This window comes from Schistocerca piceifrons, chromosome 5 (assembly GCF_021461385.2).
Source record: "Schistocerca piceifrons isolate TAMUIC-IGC-003096 chromosome 5, iqSchPice1.1, whole genome shotgun sequence".
Lineage (NCBI taxonomy): Eukaryota > Metazoa > Arthropoda > Insecta > Orthoptera > Acrididae > Schistocerca > Schistocerca piceifrons.
The window spans coordinates 435797176-435814207 of record NC_060142.1 but is presented as its reverse complement, the minus strand read 5'-3'; the positions used below and the strand labels follow the sequence as shown (position 1 = coordinate 435814207).

The 17032-nt window shown below is 40.1% G+C and overlaps 1 protein-coding gene across 1 annotated transcript in view; it reads left to right on the top strand.

Annotated features, from left to right (window-relative positions):
• The window catches only part of LOC124798033 (nucleoporin SEH1), a 162807-nt gene extending 158025 nt beyond the window's left edge, over positions 1-4782 (top strand). The window contains exon 8 of the mRNA XM_047261249.1: positions 4139-4782. Within this exon, the coding sequence (XP_047117205.1) occupies positions 4139-4310 (172 nt within the window). The 3' untranslated portion in view covers positions 4311-4782. The remainder of the gene's footprint in view (positions 1-4138) is intronic.
• Positions 4783-17032: the final 12250 nt, after the last annotated feature.

The following is a 17032-nucleotide window of genomic DNA, read 5'->3' as shown; positions in this document are numbered from 1 at the left end:
TATTGATGATGGTTGGTATGTTTGATATGGGTGGAGGTGCTAATGTAGCCATCTTTAAGGTGGAGGTCAACATGGAGAAAGATAGCTTTTTGGATTCAAGAGAACCATTTGAACTGAGTGGAGAAGAAGATTTTAGATTCTGTAGGAATGTGGATAGGGTGTCCTCATCCTCACTTCAAATCACAAAGTTGTCATCAGTGAATCTGAACAAAGTTAGTGGTTTGGGATTTTAGGTTGTTAGGAAGGATTCCTCTAGATGGCCTATGAATAGGTTGTCATGATTTTGTTTGCAGATGATGCCTTCAAGGCAGAGGTAATTGTGGGTGAGGATATAGTTGTCATGTTGACCAGAAAGGAGGTTATTGATTTGGAGTCAGTCGGGCATTGGGAAATGTAGTATTCAGTAGCAGCAAGGCCACGGGCATGGGGTATTTTGGTGTAGAGAAAGGTAGCATCGACAAAGAGCAGGGTGCAGGGTGGTAAAGGGCATGATACTCTATAAAGTCAGTGGAGGAAATGATTGATGTCTTTTATACTGGAGGGTAGTTTATGGGTAATAGGCTGAAGGTGTTGGTCCATGAGAGCAGAGCAGAGATTCTCTCACTAGAGAGACAATAATCAGCCACAATGGGGCATCCTGGGTGGCTGGGTTTGTAGATTTTAGGGAACTTGGAAGGTAGGAGTGCGGGGTCGGGTAAGTGTGAGTGGAGAGAGAGAGAGAGAGAGAATATATTCTGTATGGATGTAAGGATTTGAGGAGGGATGAGGACCCTCTGGATTTCTGGAATGGGGTCTTTGTAGCAGGATTTGTTGGTGGTACCCGATAGCTAGCAGGGACCTTTTGCCATATAGTTCCTGTGGTTCATAACCGCAGTAGTGGAACCTTTGTTGGCAGATAGTATTATAAGGTCAGGATCAGTTTTTAGGTATTGGAGTATGGTTCTTTCTGCAGATGTAAGGTTGTTTTCACATTGTGGTATTTGGGGGTAATGGTGAGGGTAGCCTTGAAGTTAGGAAATTCTGGAAAGTTAACAAGGGTTGATTTGGGGGCACTGGGGGTGGATCATGGATGGATGGAGGAAGGAACACTCATTCTCTCTCTCTCTCTCTCTCTCTCTCTCTCTCGCCTCTGCCCTCGCCCTCCCTCACCTCACGCCCCACCACTCCCTACACTCCTACCTTCCATAAACCCAACCAACAGAATGCCCCATTATGATCAGTTACTGTAACCCCCCACAGGGAGAATCTCTGCTATCATGAACCAACACCTTGAGCTTATTACCTGTAACCTATCCTCCTATATAAAAGACGCCAAACATTTCCTGCACTGAATTTTCACAGTTCCTATTCCTCTACCACAGGCTCCCTGCTCATAACTGTTGATCCATTTCCCTGTATACTAATATCCCCAATGCCCGTGGACTTGCCGCTATTGAACACTACTTATTCCACCGTCCGAGTGACTCCAAACCTACACACTCCTTCCTGGTCACAATCATATCTATATCCTCCCTCGCAGTTACCTCTCCTTTGAGGACATCATCTACAAACAATCTACAAACATCTACAAAGAAATCCCTGGTACAGCGATGTCAACCTATTCATGGACCATCAAGAGGAATCCTTCCCAACCATCCAGAATCCCAAAGCCCCCATCTGGTTGAGATTTATTGATGACATCTTCGTGATCTGGATCGAGGGTGAGGACACCCAGTCTACATTCTTCTAAAACCTGAAAATCTTCTCCTCCATTCATTTCACGTGGACCTCCTCAACCCAACAAGTCAGCTTCCATGGCATTGACCTCCACCTCAAGGATGGCTACATTAGTACTTCCGTCCACATGAAATGTAAAAGTCTCAAACAATACCTCCATTTCAACAACTTCCACCCATTCCAAACCAAGACGTCCCTTCCATGAAGCCTAGCAACCTGTGGCTGCGACATCTGCAGTGACAAGTAGTCCCTCTTTAAATATGCCAAAGGTCTCACTGAAGGCTTCACAGGCCAAAGTTACCCCACCAACCTAGCCCAGAAATGGATGTGTCATGCCTTGTCTCTCCAGTCACCTACCACCTGCGACATGCCCATTGTCCAGGGCAAGAAACACTCCTCTTGTGACTCAGTACCATCCAGAACTGGAGCAGCTGAATCACATTCTCCACCAGGGTTTTGACTACCTCTTGCTGTGCCCTGAAATGAGGAATACCTACCCTCTATTGTCCCCACCCCTCCCACAGTGGTATTCTGCTGCCAACCAAATACACACAATATACCTGTCCATCTCTGCTTCCAACTCCTTGCTTCATAGCTCATAGCCCTGCAATAGACCTAGGTGCAAGACCTGTCCCAAACATCCAGTCCTGTATAGGCATCTCCTACCCCCATTAAAGACAGGGCTACCTGTGAAAGCAGTCATGTGATCTACACTCACTGTGCTGTTTTCTATATGGGCATGACAATTGACAAACTGTCTGTCTGCGTGGATGGCCACCACCAAACTGTGGCCAAGAGATACCTGGACTACCCAGTTGCTGAACAAGCTGCCCAACAAGATGTGCTTCACTTCAGTGACTGCTTCACAGCCTGCACCATCTGAGTCCTTTCTTACAGCAGCAGCTTGTATGCAGGTGGAAATGCTCCCTACAGTGTATCCTTCTTTCTCGTAACTGCCTGCTTCCACTCCACCTCTATGGTCTACTTTATACCACCTGCACCTACTAGACTTTTCCCCTTCTCTACATCTCTTGTCTCCCTGTCTCTCCCACACAACACAGCCTCCTGCCTCTGCACCTAACAGATCTATCCTGCTCTCTCTCACTTCAGCACATCTTCCCCCACCCCTACTGTACTATCCCTCCTCCACCCAATGTTGTGTCCTTAGCCCCACATCAAGCCAGGATTGCAGCCCTTGTTAGACGAAGGCAAAGCCTTCAGTCAGGCCTGAGTGCCCGTAGACAGGAACCGTGTGTGTGTGTTCTCTGGTTCTGAAGAACAACGTTCTTGTTCGAAAGCTAAAAGTTCAGCAATCTTTTCATTGTGTCTACCTGTGACTCAGTGCCTCCTCAGTGTGGTGAACAGCAGTCTATCCTTCTCATATTGTTGTTATTTCATCCTAGACTTTCCACTGATTAAGACTGTCATTGCATATTGTGTATGGAAATTATTAATTCTGTCAGATGGAATATATAATATAACAGCATCAAAGGGAATGTTCAAGGTGTTGCATTGGTTTTATACTGATACATTAATTTCAGTTGAATATGAATTTCAATTGGTCTTTCTGACAATACCTCTGTTGGCCCCCATGCTCATAGCTGTTGATATCCCACTTCAAAACAAACAATTGAAATTAAAATTTGATACAACCACCTCAATAAAAACCATAACTGGTCCATAAATTTGTCCCAAAACTTAGCTTTAGTGCAGCTGCAGTGTGCATAGACTTCATGGGGGGAAAAAGAAAAATTAGCTGCTATGCTTGTATATAGAGATGGACTAGGCAGAAGTGAATTCTTGTCTCATAACATGGCTACAAATGGACACTAACTATCAAGCTCCTTGTAGTTGTGTACCACTTGACAATGAATAATCAGAACTTAGCTGAAAGGTCATGGGTTTTAAATGAAGTGATCCCACTCTTCACATACTTCTGTTGAGCTTGCACTGTAGCAACTGTGTTGAGTGAAGAAATGAAAACTTAATTATTACATTTTATGTGTGCATTCATTCCTGTCTCCATAAATGAAATACTGATGGATATGTCTAACTGTTTTGATCCTGCCAACTGTATGCTTTGTGTTGAAAAATCAAATTAAAGAATGCTAGGCAGAATCATTTGACTACTACATTGGAACTGTTATATAATAAAAAAATCAAAGAATGCTAGGCAGAATCACTTGACTACTACATTGGAACTGTTATATAATAAAGTGTTAGATGTACCTTCCTTGCCTCAAAAGTTGTTATTGGTTGTGCATTATTATTTATGTTTGAGTCTTTCAGAGCATTGGCAATGTATTGTAAGACAGAGCAGTATTATTTACATTTACTGGACTGATAATTATTGGTAGTGAAGTGCTGGCAGGGAATGTCAGTTCATAGTGTTCTGAAGTTACAATTTGATGTATTTATTTAGTTTGCCAGGAGCAGCCTCCATACGACCATCTGATGATACAGTATCCACACATTCTGGCAGTAAGTGGCAGGCACCAGTGATGAAGGGGAGATTCCAGAAGATGACTTGGCTGGGATCTGATCCCCCTCCACCACCTCCACCAGCTGTCAAGACAAGGCCTTTCAAGAAATAGACTAATATGAGTAATGACGTCTTCTACATGTCTACACCTCTTAGACTTCCACATATTATTTACGCTGATGTAAATAATATTTTATACTGATGGGAGATGCAGTACAAGTAGTACTGTTTCAGTCTGTAAGACCTCTGTATTTGTCCCACAATTTGTGAATATTTTATGACTCCTCGATAATTAAATAATAGATTTTTTTATAAGGCAAATAGCTTTAAATTTCTCATGTTCAGGATATGAGGGTCAACTGCTAAACTAGTCATCATCCTTTGACTGAGATGGACATTGTTTTCAGCAAACATATACATGTTTCTGAGAAACGTATAAAAGACTGAATTTTGCTGCTAGTATATTCAGAACTATGATCCTATTTAATTTCTTCATTGAAACAGTGATTTTCTTTTACCAAGTGTAATAGGATTTTCAGACCTTTGTCCAATCTCCCACTCTTAAACACTATTAACAACTTCTTTACAGATCAATCAAATAAATATGACTACCTACAAGTAATTATGTTTTAACATTTTGACACTATTTGTTTATGAAATAATCCTGAGTTGTTATTGTCTTATGTTATTATCTTAAACATCATCATCATTATCAGATGTACCAATCCTGGTGAAAGTCACTGTTCACTTATTTATTTCCCTAAACTTCTCAACACATTAAAAGTGGAATTATTAGATGATCTTGTAGATTTAAATGGCTGAAATATACACCAAGCAGCAAAGTAACATCAGGTTAACAATTTTGCTATATCTTAGATTAATTTTCCTACAAGCCCATAAGGCACTTTATTTAACTAGCATGACTGTATCATTTCATCGTTGTTCACTAATGTGAAAGTATGTTGAATGTACTGGAAATGCTTACTCTTCATCCTACAAACCAAAATTCTTTTGAGGAATTGATAGTAAAAGCATTAAAAATCTATTGTACTAATAGTCATGTAGCGTGCTGTGAAAACTGTTACAATTTTGTTTCAAAGCATTATATAAGTTTTAATATGAAATTTCAAACAGATATACATCCACAATAATGCCCTGGAAACAGTAACTCTGTTTATTTTGAATATCAATCACTTAAAGAACTGGTTATGTTCTAGGAAACAAGTGGACCTATCTGTTTTTTCTTCTTCAAAGCTTGTGTCCACTGACAGTAGTTAGATAAGGGTGGCCTTAAAAACTGTTGTATCTGAATGAGATTTATTAAATCATGTAAATATACAAATATATTCTTTCAGCTGGTTAGTGATGGATGATGAGTCAAATAGTGTGTGTATTATCAAATACCTGTAAAGTCAAAAGTTAATTTGAGTAGTTTTAGACTGCTGGTATGGCACCTTGTAATTCAGAGTTCCCTATTCATGATCTCAACTCAAAAATAAATTAATTCAAGGTACAAGATTTTTCACTGAGTTGTTGTTAAAAATACAATTCACTTATATCTAGCTTCCATATGAATGAGAGGTTCATTTTTACCATATGATGCTCATGCTATTCACCAGACCAATAAGATAAAATATTATTGTTCAAGAATCATTTTTAGATAAAACTGAAACATTTCATTATATTTAAATTAATTCTCCATATTTTATCATCTTTTTGTTCCTACCATTCAGTAACCTTTTCATTCATGTTTTGATTAATATATCTTTGTAATTCTCTTATTTCTCAGCTATAGTCTTACTTCTTCACTTTCTTTTTTCTTGCATGCATAGAATGTTCTCAGAAATTACTTTCTAGTATCTGGGCACAAGACAAATGTGGAGTGTGCATAATTATTGTTGCCCAACAACGTCTATTGAATGCATAATTATTGTTGCCCAACAACGTCTATTGAAGTGCCCCCCCCCCCCCCCCCCCCCCCCTGCCTGTCTCAGAAATTTACATTAAAACATGCACCATATTGCATATTGGCCTGAATATAAGCCATGACCTTTCCCCCCCACCCCCCCCCCTTTTATGCTTGGGGGGGCAACAAGTCAGGAGAAAAATTTACATCACATTACCCACCTACAAAAGCTTTTCAAAGAACAGTCACTCTTAATCACATTTTTTTTGTATTGTCATATAGATAAATTACACAGAAATGCCAGCCATTTTATCACAGTTTTTACTGATGTCACTGTTAACTTACTTATCTTTTCTCTTCCTTACTGTCAGTATTTTTGGCACTCTTCCTCCAAAGTACAATGTGCTCACTGCCATCCAAGACACTGGACACACAACGCTATTTTAACATGTTGGCTACTGAATCTGGTGATGTGAGCCATGAAGAGGTAATCCATTCACACACGAGGTTGACTGATGGCTTTTTAATCTTGCCAGATGTAATGAGTGCATAATCCCTGTGTAAAAACATTTTGGAATAGTTTTTGTTTATGATGACATCAAGCATCAGCAGGTTTTATGTCATACCTCCAATTATAATGACTAAATCAGTCTTCACTGCAGCAATTTTATTCTGTACTTCAGATGTAAGTTGGCTTTTAAAGGCAACCATCACTAGTACAGAACATACTGAGCAACACATCTGCCTATTTACAAATTCTTAGGGCAATTTTTCTGCTAGTGTAGTACTCCACCAGAAAGGGAGGCCAGTTCTACACATAAACTGCTGCACAGGCAGTATTCCAATGATATTTTACGGTGGTATGTTAAAAGTCCTTGCAATTTCCAAGATCTTTAACAAGATTATTTGTCAAGGGGTAGGTAGCCCATTTTCTTTAATCTGGCACAAAGGAAAGAAGCCCAGTTTCAAGTTCAGGTTATTTTGCAGCTTCAACCCTCTGTAGGTTTGTAAGTGCTACTCTGAGATGGAAAGGTTGACACAGGAGAGGAATTCATGGCGGGCCACATCAAACCAGCCAGAAGACTGATGACACAAAAAATGTAGGGTTATCTTGACAAAATGTTAATATGCAGATCATACTAAAATGTGGTTGACACCACACATTACATTGGACAAAATTATACTTTTTGCCATTATCTGTATTAGATGTACTCTTCACATAATGAATAAGTGCAAGTTTGAAATTTGCATTATAATTCTACTGTATTTGGGAGTTTGATGATTTTTCTGTTGACATCGCCACTCATTGGAAAAAGACTAAATTTTACACTTTAGATAGAGAGAAACTAATCCTGTCCTGTTGTGTAATGTAACGAAATCGTGAACCTGATAATACTCAAGACATAAATGAAACGTCAGCCGTTGCAGTTGATTACATTTTCAACAATGATTAATTTCTAAACACTTGTAGTATTTTTACTTCATTTCAAACTGAGAAGTGAAAACTAATGTTGTAGTTTCTATTATGCAAAAATATCCCTGTGTTTGTAAACTTCCACAGAAAGCCTCCTAATTTTTCATGCCCAAATTTTGGGGAAACATTGGGGCTTATATTTGGGCCACTTAAAAAATGGCAAAGCTCCACAAACACCCTGGCAGGCCTTACAACACTGACCGATCATTGTGTCATCCTCTGCCAATGTGATCGGATGTGGTATGGAAGTGCATGGGATCAGCACACCACTCTTCCAACCACTGCCAATTTTCCAGACCTTCAAGCCAGTACTTTTCACTCAAGTAGCTCCTCAATTAGTATTATGAGGCTGAGTGCACCCAGTCCACCCACCAAGGAAATATTTGGCTAATATGGTAATGAATGTGAACTACTGTCATCCTGTAACTGGGCACCTATTTCACTTTTATCCTCTCTACAAATAACAAAATTATTGAAAATTTTACAAAGCTAATTACAAATTGTGTGAATTCAAATGATCTCAATTCTGACTGTTGTGTCTGTGTTTTTAAAGCAATAACAAAATATCAAATATTTAAAAACCAGTATTATTACAGTATTTTTTTCCTTGATTTTTTGTGATGTTGTCTTAATTTGTGAAGGTACATGTAAGTGTGACTTTTGTATAGGCTGTTACTTAATATTTTAAAATTCAATTGTTCTGTATATAGAACAAAATTGGTACTTACTACAAATGTGAATGTATCACTGTTGATATGTTGATGACTGCTTTATGGGCTTCATTTTATGGAAATTTTGTAAATTCTGTTTATTGAACATCAGTAAGGCTCTTTTAATTAATAAATGTTTGGTGTTTAGTGTCTTTAATTTGTGGTTCTGATTTCCAGCAAATTATTGAATGTTTTTGTTACTAATAAAAAACATACAGGGTGGTTATAATTCCACTTAACTACTTGAGCCAGTGTAGATGGAAAGTTATTTATTGTATGGGCACCGAACTTGCTAGGAATGATTTTCAAACTGTGCATTGCAGGATTTGTGTTGTTAGTGGTGTTAGTGTCTTGACTTGCCATTAGGTACTCGTATGGTGACATAGGGTTGAAACTCAAGGACCATTGTACATTACAGCTGAAGACAGCCAACATGGGACTGGACAAGGTCAGCAGAGCCTTACTCATAAAGCTGCTTTATCAAATCAACAGCAATAGTGCTGCTGCTCTTCACAAGTATCAATGCATTAAAGGAATGCTGAGAATGCTGGACACAGTGTTTGATCTTCAAGTGGCACACGAGCTGTGCCACAAGAGCAGAACATTGCAAGGCACACCATTTGAAAAGCACTGCGAATAACTGTGAAATGGTGTCCATACAAACCTCCAGGCTGCCATGGATACAATAATCATCCCATTGAGCTAAGTTTGTAACCTGGAACATTTATATAGTATACAATTAACAAATATTACCCTCTAATGTGGAAATTAAAATATATTTCTTTCAATGGTTTATTCATTATGTCTCTTCTGCATAATCTTACAAATGTTTCCACGAAGTTGCATTGTCGTACACTCACTCATTTTTTATACATGCCCTCTCAAGTAGTGAAAGTTTATTTATCACCACCCCGTATATAAAGTAATAGTAAAGGGGAAAATGTTACACACTGCTGCACACTTACCAGGGAGAATACGACATAATGATAGCAAATTCTTCTCATGAAAAGAACAAACACAGCCTGTCTGCAACAGAAGACGCAGTGGTGTGTTGTGAGTCAACAGATATAACCCCTTATTACCATTTCAGAAAGCTCTTCGAACACCTTGGTTTGATACATGAAGGATTATTTCATTCAAAGCCTTAATAGTGTTGCTGCAGTAAATTTGGAAGTCATAATACATAGAATATGTCTGACCCATGACCACCTATATAATGGCAATGTTTAGTGAAGTGAGAATCGTATATATCAGTTCACATAGAACTATGATATTTCTTTGTTTCATGATGCTCAAATAAAGCATCAACAGTGGAATAGTAATATCAATAGTTAATTGAAGGAGCCATGTGATGATCAGAAAGAAGTTCAGTATAAAGCTTTGGAAGCATTTCTAATAATTTTTCCTTACATTTTTGGTGTGCTGGTTATGAATTTCAACTCGGCCACATCAAATTTTCCTGAGAAATATAAAAAAGATGACAAAAATATTTAATTTTCTTCTGGTTACTTGGCCATAACATGAAAACAGGATTTCTGGTCAGGTGAGTACAGGGTAATGATTACAAAAAATACTTTCTTTTCTGTGTACTAGTGCCCACAGTCCTATGGGCATTACCTTAAAAATGACATTTTCCACCTGGACTGTTATTTAATAGTAAGAGTCCTGTATTATTATGCATATAAGATACGTAAAATGTGGTCGACATGAGAACAATGTGCTCTTAAATGGAATGATTTTTTTATTGACACACTCCTAGGGAAGCTGTCACTTGAAAACAGCATAATAGGACAAAATTGGAGGGTCCAGGAACAGAAAGAGCTAAGTTCATATTTTTCATTTTTTAAGTTTTCACTAGTATATGAGAGTATGGAACGGACTCAGTATTTCCTACTCTAGTAAGTGGGAGAAAACTAGCTTAGTCATACTGTAAATGACCTTTGAAAAGCAGCTGTGCAGGGAAAGACAGAGCTCAGTCCATATGAAACAGGGAAACCAAAGGCTTAATGGAACCTGTAAATTTGCAGAATGCTTATTTATAAGCAGTCATTTCTGTACTTCCAATGCAGTTAGAAGACCTAGGAAAGATGAAAGTGAAGCAAGATTAAACAATGCAACCTACAAGTACAGAGTTCAAGGACAAATATGGGAAGGAGTGAAAGAAAAGTGCATGGCATGTCAAAAAGTAAGATTCATTATTTAGTGTCTAGTCTTGGAACAGACCCTGGGTCTTAAGTGATGAAACAGTTAATACTATTAAGTAGCATATTGCCTCCTTCCAGGATAGACATAGTCATTAGTGGTTAAAAGATACAACTAAAGTATACTCACTGAGGTTCTAACTATAAGCACATTGTCCAGTTTTTTCACAGATGCTTACAACAATTAAGTCATCTTATGAAACAGATGGAGATATATATCACACAAACTTCAATATTTCCTTTGGGTATCCTCTCACAAATGCATTTAGTACCTGTGACAAAAATAGAGTCAAGCTGAAATGCTTGGAAACGAAAAAACAAAAGTGCGCTGAACTAGCAGAAGTAAGAGGCATTGAGTCTCAGTTGAAGAATTTCAAAACTTTAAATGATGTTCACAAATTGAAAGCCAAAATATTGCATGAGAAAAAGGAAAAAACTAAGAAGGAAAGTTGAAAGAGCTTGGAAACAGAGTATGGATTTTGGCAAGAATCTGCCTCTGCCTAGCATTACAACTAACACTGTATATTGTAAACAGTAGTTATCTAAACTATCTGATCAAAAGTATCCGAACACCCCCAAAAACATGCGTTTTTCATATTAGGTTCATTGTGCTGCCAGGTACTCCATATCAGCGACCTCAGTAGTCATTAGACATCATGAGAGAGCAGAATGGGGTACTCTGCAGAACTCATGGACTTTGAATGTGGTCAGGTGATTGGGTGTCACTTGTGTCTTACATCTTTACACAGGATTTCCACACTCCTAAACACCCCTAGGTTCACTGTTTCCAATGTGATAGTGAAGTGAAAATGTAGGGACATGTATAGCACAAAAGCATACAGGCTGACCTCGTGTGTTGACTGACAGAGGCTGTCGACAGTTGAAGATGGTCATAATGTGTAATAGCAGACATCTGTCCAGACCATCACACAGGAATTCCAAACTGCAACAGGATCCACTGCCAGCACTATGATAGTTAGGCAGGAGGTGAGAAAATTTGAATTTCATGGTCCAGCGGCTGCTCATAAACCACACATCACACCAGTAAATGCCAAACAACGCCTCACTTGGTGTAAGGAGCGTAAACATTGGACGATTGAACAGTGGGAAAACATTGTGTGGAGTGACAAATCACAGTACACAATATGGTGATACGATGGCAGGGTGTGGGTATGGCGAATGCCCAGTGAATGTCATCTGCCAGCATGTGTAGTGCCAACAGTAAAATTTGGAGGTAGTGGTGTTATGGTGTGGTCGTGTTTTTTCATGGAGGGGGCTTGCACTCGTTGTTTTGCGTGGCGCTATCACAGCACAGGCCTACATTGACGTTTTAAGCACCTTCTTGCTTCCGACTGTTGAAGAACAACATGATCAAGCACCTGTTCATAATGCACGGCTTGTGGCAGAGTGGTTGGACACCAATAACATCCCTGTAATGGACTGGCCTGCACAGAGTCGTGACCTAGATCCTACAGAACACCTTTGGGATGTTTTGGAATGCCTACTTCATGCCAGGCCTCACCGGCCAGCATAGATACCTCTCCTCAGTGTAGCACTCCATGAAGAATGGGCTGCTATTCCCCAAGAAACCTTCCAGCACCTGACTGAACATGTGCCTGTAAGTGTGGAAGCTGTCATCAAGGCTAAGGGTGGACTAACACAATATTGAATTCCAGCATTACCAATGGAGGGTGCCACAAACTTGTAAGTCATTTTCAGCCGGGTGTACGGATACTTTTGATCACATAGTGTATGTACGCTTTCAACATCCACTGTTTATCAAATGCAGAGAGTACATTTTTCCTATATCCTGAATGTGATGCTAGAAAAGATGGGGGTGTTGTCTGTTCAGTGATTCATGCATTTTGTTACAATTAGCTTGGCATGGCCATGAAAAATCTTATGTTTTGTGATTCACGCTCTGGCCAAAATAAAAGCGACCCCCCTATTTGATTTTTGCACAATTTGGTTACAGTAGAGAGAAGACTTGACACTGCAAAAATAACACTTCTAAAAATAGAACATTCTTATTCGGAAAGTGATAAAAACATGGGGCATATAAACTAGAAAACTCATGCAGAAGCCTCCAGAGGGCAGATAGTGTTCATATCAGCTCATTCAAATTTTGCTGAATCTATCTTTCACCAGTGGACAGCATTCCTGAAGCCTACAATCAGAAATGTACTCTCTGCATTTGATAAACAGTGGATGTTGAAAGCGTACATACACTATGTGATCAAAAGTATCCGTACACCCGGCTGAAAATGACTTACAAATGTCCCTTTCCCACATGTTCAGTTAGAGAGCTCATCATAAACAGAACTCTCACAAAGTTTGTAAAATTCAGTATGACTTACAATGGAGCATGGGAGACTGCTGCTTTGAAATCGACTAATCCAGCTGAAGAATGTAGGTCTACACTGAAAGAAAAAAATCACAACACCAAAAAATAATTAATGTAGAGTAATGAAATTGTGGGAATATGTTAGTCTAGTTAACATATTTAAGTGGATAGGTAAAAGATCTGCTCCCCAAGTGGTGCCAGGAGAATGCACATATAAAAGGTATTATGAATGCAAGCTTCAGCAGCCAGTGGCTCCTTCTTCTGTCGGAAGGGTTGAAGGAGAAAGTAGAGGGATGAAGGACTGCTGTGGTTTAGGAAAAGGGGTAAAGTTTGGTAAAGTTACCCAGAACCCCAGGTCAAGGGAGAATTACCATACAGGATGAGAAAGAAAGACTGATTGGTGAGCACTGCACTGTGCAAGATGTGAAAACCTGAGAGCTTAAAGGTGGAAGATAAGGTATATGCAAAACAGAGATTACTGCTAAAATGTTGTGTCCGAGTTAAAAAAAAAGTGAAAAGCTAAGTGCCTTACATGTGATCGAGATCAGAAAGTGAAAGATGTAGACAACGGAAATGGAGTGAAGAAAGGAGCAGTTACTGTGAAGAAATGCTGAGACAGAAATAATTAATGTAAATTAAGGCAAGTGGGTGGCAAGAACCAAGGACATCTTGTAGTGTGAGTTCCCACCTGTGGAGTTCTGAGGAACTGGTGGTTTGGGGAAAGAATCCAGATGGTATGTTTGGTGAAAGAGGCACTGAGGTAATGACGATCATGTTGTGGGACAGTCTCTGCCACAGGATATTGTGTGTTGCCAGCATACACCCTCCGCGTATGCCCATTCATCCTGACCAATAACTGAGTGGTAGTCAGGCCCACTCAAAAGGCCGAACAGTGTTTCCATAACTGCTGGTATAAAGCATGTATTGTTTCACAGGTGGCTCTCCCTTTGATAGTATATGTTTTGCCAGTTACAGTGCTGCTACAGGTGGTGGTAGGAGGGTTCAATCATAGGGGTGGAAGCCATAGTCTAGGGAGATGGGTGCAGAGGGATCGTAGGGTCCGACAAGGTTATTGTGGAGATTGGGAAGGTGACAAAAAGCTATTCTACATGTGGTGGGCAAAATCTCATGCAGAATGGACCTCATTTAAGGGAATGATTTTAGGAGGTCATGGTATTTTCGAAGCAATTGACTAGTACATTCAGGACCAGGGTAATACTGGGTGACAAGTGGTGTACTCCTAAATTGTGTTTTGGAGGCATGAGCAGTACCAGGATTGGATGTGATGGCCTTGGAAAACTACTTTTGAAACTATTCTGGAGGGATAATTATATCCAGTTAAGGCTGAGGTGAGACTGGTGGTGTATTGCTGTAAGGAGGGTGCATCTGAATAATTACATTTGTCTCAAATACCGAGGTTGTGTGAGAAGGAATGTTTGACATGGAAAGGATGGCATCTGTGAAAACGTAAGTACTTCTGTTTATTAATAGGTTCAATGTGGACGGTAGTGTGTAGCTGGCCTTTGTTGAGGATGAGATCAACATCAAGGAAAGTGACATAGGATTTGGAATAGACCATATGAAATTTTATTGGGAGAATGCATTTGGAGAGTCCAGGAATTTTAACCGTTCAGCAGTATCATTAGTCCATATGGCAAAGATGTCATTACTGCATCTAAACCAAACCAGGGGCTGAAGACGCCCCTTTAAAAGGTTAGCATAGGAATGATCCATCCTGGTTCACAATCTGTTTGTATGTCAGCCCTAAACCTGCATTTAATCATGCTGCTTGGTTGAAGGACCTACTTTGCTTCACAAGTAACTTCAACTGGAAATATGACTTTGCAACCCAATCCCAAAATCTTTCAAACAGCAAACCTGACACCTAACCCTGCCTTGAACAGTTCTGATCATGCTCTCAACATGATTAACTGCCACTACCTCAAAATCATCCCTTACAAGCCATCGAAGAATTCCTCACATCCAGCACTGCTTCTCAAGCCAGGTCCCTGCAACATGACCCAAATCTGTCCTCTGCAGAACTCCAGGCCCTTTTGGTCCCTAGAAGCTGATGTCTCCATAATTAACCTCCCAGCAGACAAGGGATCAACCAGTGCGGTACTTCACCATCAGGAGTGTGTAAATGAAGATCTATGCCAGCTGTCTGACACCTCTGCCCGCAGTATCTGACATAAAGATCCCATTCCTTTGTTTCAAACAGACCTGCAGTCCCTCTATAAAACCTCAGGCCCCTCACAAGGACTGCCACTTCAATCCATAGAACTTCGTACCCTCCCCAAACCATGCAGCCCACCTTTTGCCTTCTTCCTAAGATCCACAAACCCAATCATCCTAGCCGTCCCATAGTTGCTGGCTTGAAAGCATCAGTCGAACATACACCTGCCTTAGTTGATCAACACCTGTAATCCATAGTACCAAGACTTCCCTCCTATATTAAAGACACCAACCGTTTCCTAGATTGTCTGAAATCTGTGCCCATCCAACTCACACCCCACACCTTGTTTGTCACCATTGATGGCACCTCCCTCTGTACCAACATCCGCTATTTACATGATCTGTCTGCTGCTTAACATTTCCTCAGTCAGTGCCCACCTGATTCTAAACCTATGATATCCTTCCTGTTCACCTTAATCAATTTTATACTTAACGATCAACTACTTAACCTTTGAGAGACAGATGTACAAACTAGTTCAGGGTATAGTTATGGGAACCAGGATGGCTCCTTCGTATGCTAACCTTTTCATGGGTCACTTGGGGGCTTTCCTGGGATCCATAAGCCTTCAGCCCCTGGTGTAGTTTGGATACATTTATGACAGCTTTGGCATATGGACTCATGATGAGGGTGACCTTTTAAAATTCCTGGAATCTATTGTACTCTTCCAATTAAATTTCACGTGGTCCTATTCCATATCCCACACCAATTTCTTTGATGTTGATCCCTTTCTCACCAAAGGCCAGCTTCACCATTCCGTCCACATTAAACCTACTAGCAAACAACAGGACTTACATTTTGACAGTTGCCATCCTCCCCATATCAAATGTTCCCTCCCATACAGCCTCGGTATTCAAGGCAAACATATATGTTTAGATGCAGACTCTTGACAAATTATGCCACCATTCTCACTTCAGCCTTTTCTGGATGTAATTACCCCACCAACCTAGTTTGAAAGCAGATTTCCCAGGCCATCATATCAAATCCTGGTACTGATGATGCCTCCCAAAAGCAACTTAGGAGTACACCGCTTGTCACACAGTATTATCATGACCTTGAATGTACGAGGGGCGTTAGAAAAGTTCGTGCAAAAATAAAAACTACTTTCGTGTTTGGGGTAAACCTTTTTTATTTTTCGACATAGTCTCCTTTTGGACTTGCACACTTCTCCCAACGCTGTTCTAATTTGTTGATCCCTTCCGAATAATAGGAACTGTCCAAGTCTGCAAAATAGCTATTAGTTGCTGCAATCACCTCCTCGTTTGAATAGGGTCTTTGTCCTGCCAGTCATTTCTTCAAATTGGGGAACAAATAGTAGCCCGAGGGAGCCAAGTCTGGAGAATAGGGGGATGTGAAACGAGTTGGAATCCAATTTCCATTAATTTTGTGGTCACAACTGCTGAGGTGTGTGTCAAATTGGGGAACAAATAGTAGCCCGAGGGAGCGAAGTCTGGAGAATAGGGGGATGTGAAACGAGTTGGAATCCAATTTCCATTAATTTTGTGGTCACAACTGCTGAGGTGTGTGCTAGTGCATTGCCGTGAAAGAAAAGGACTTTCTTGTGGTCCAGTCGCTGGTGTTTTTCTTGCAGCTTGGTTTTCAAACGGTCCAATAACGATGAATAATATGCACCTGTAATAGTTTTACCCTTTTCCAGATAGTCAATGTGGATTATCCCTTGCAAATCCCAAAAGACAGTAGCCATAACCTTTCCGGCCGAAAGAGTGGTCTTCACCATTTTTGGTGCAGATTCTCCCTTGGTAACCCATCATTTAGATTCTTGTTTGGTCTCAGGAGTACAGTAATGTATCCATGTTTGATTCACAGTGACGAAACGATGCTTAAAGTCCTGCGGATTCTTCCTGAACACGTGCAAACCACCCTTGCAACATTTTACTTGATTAGGTCAAGCGTGAGCAATCACGGAACCCATCTTGTGGATGGCTTTCTCATGTCCAAATTCTTA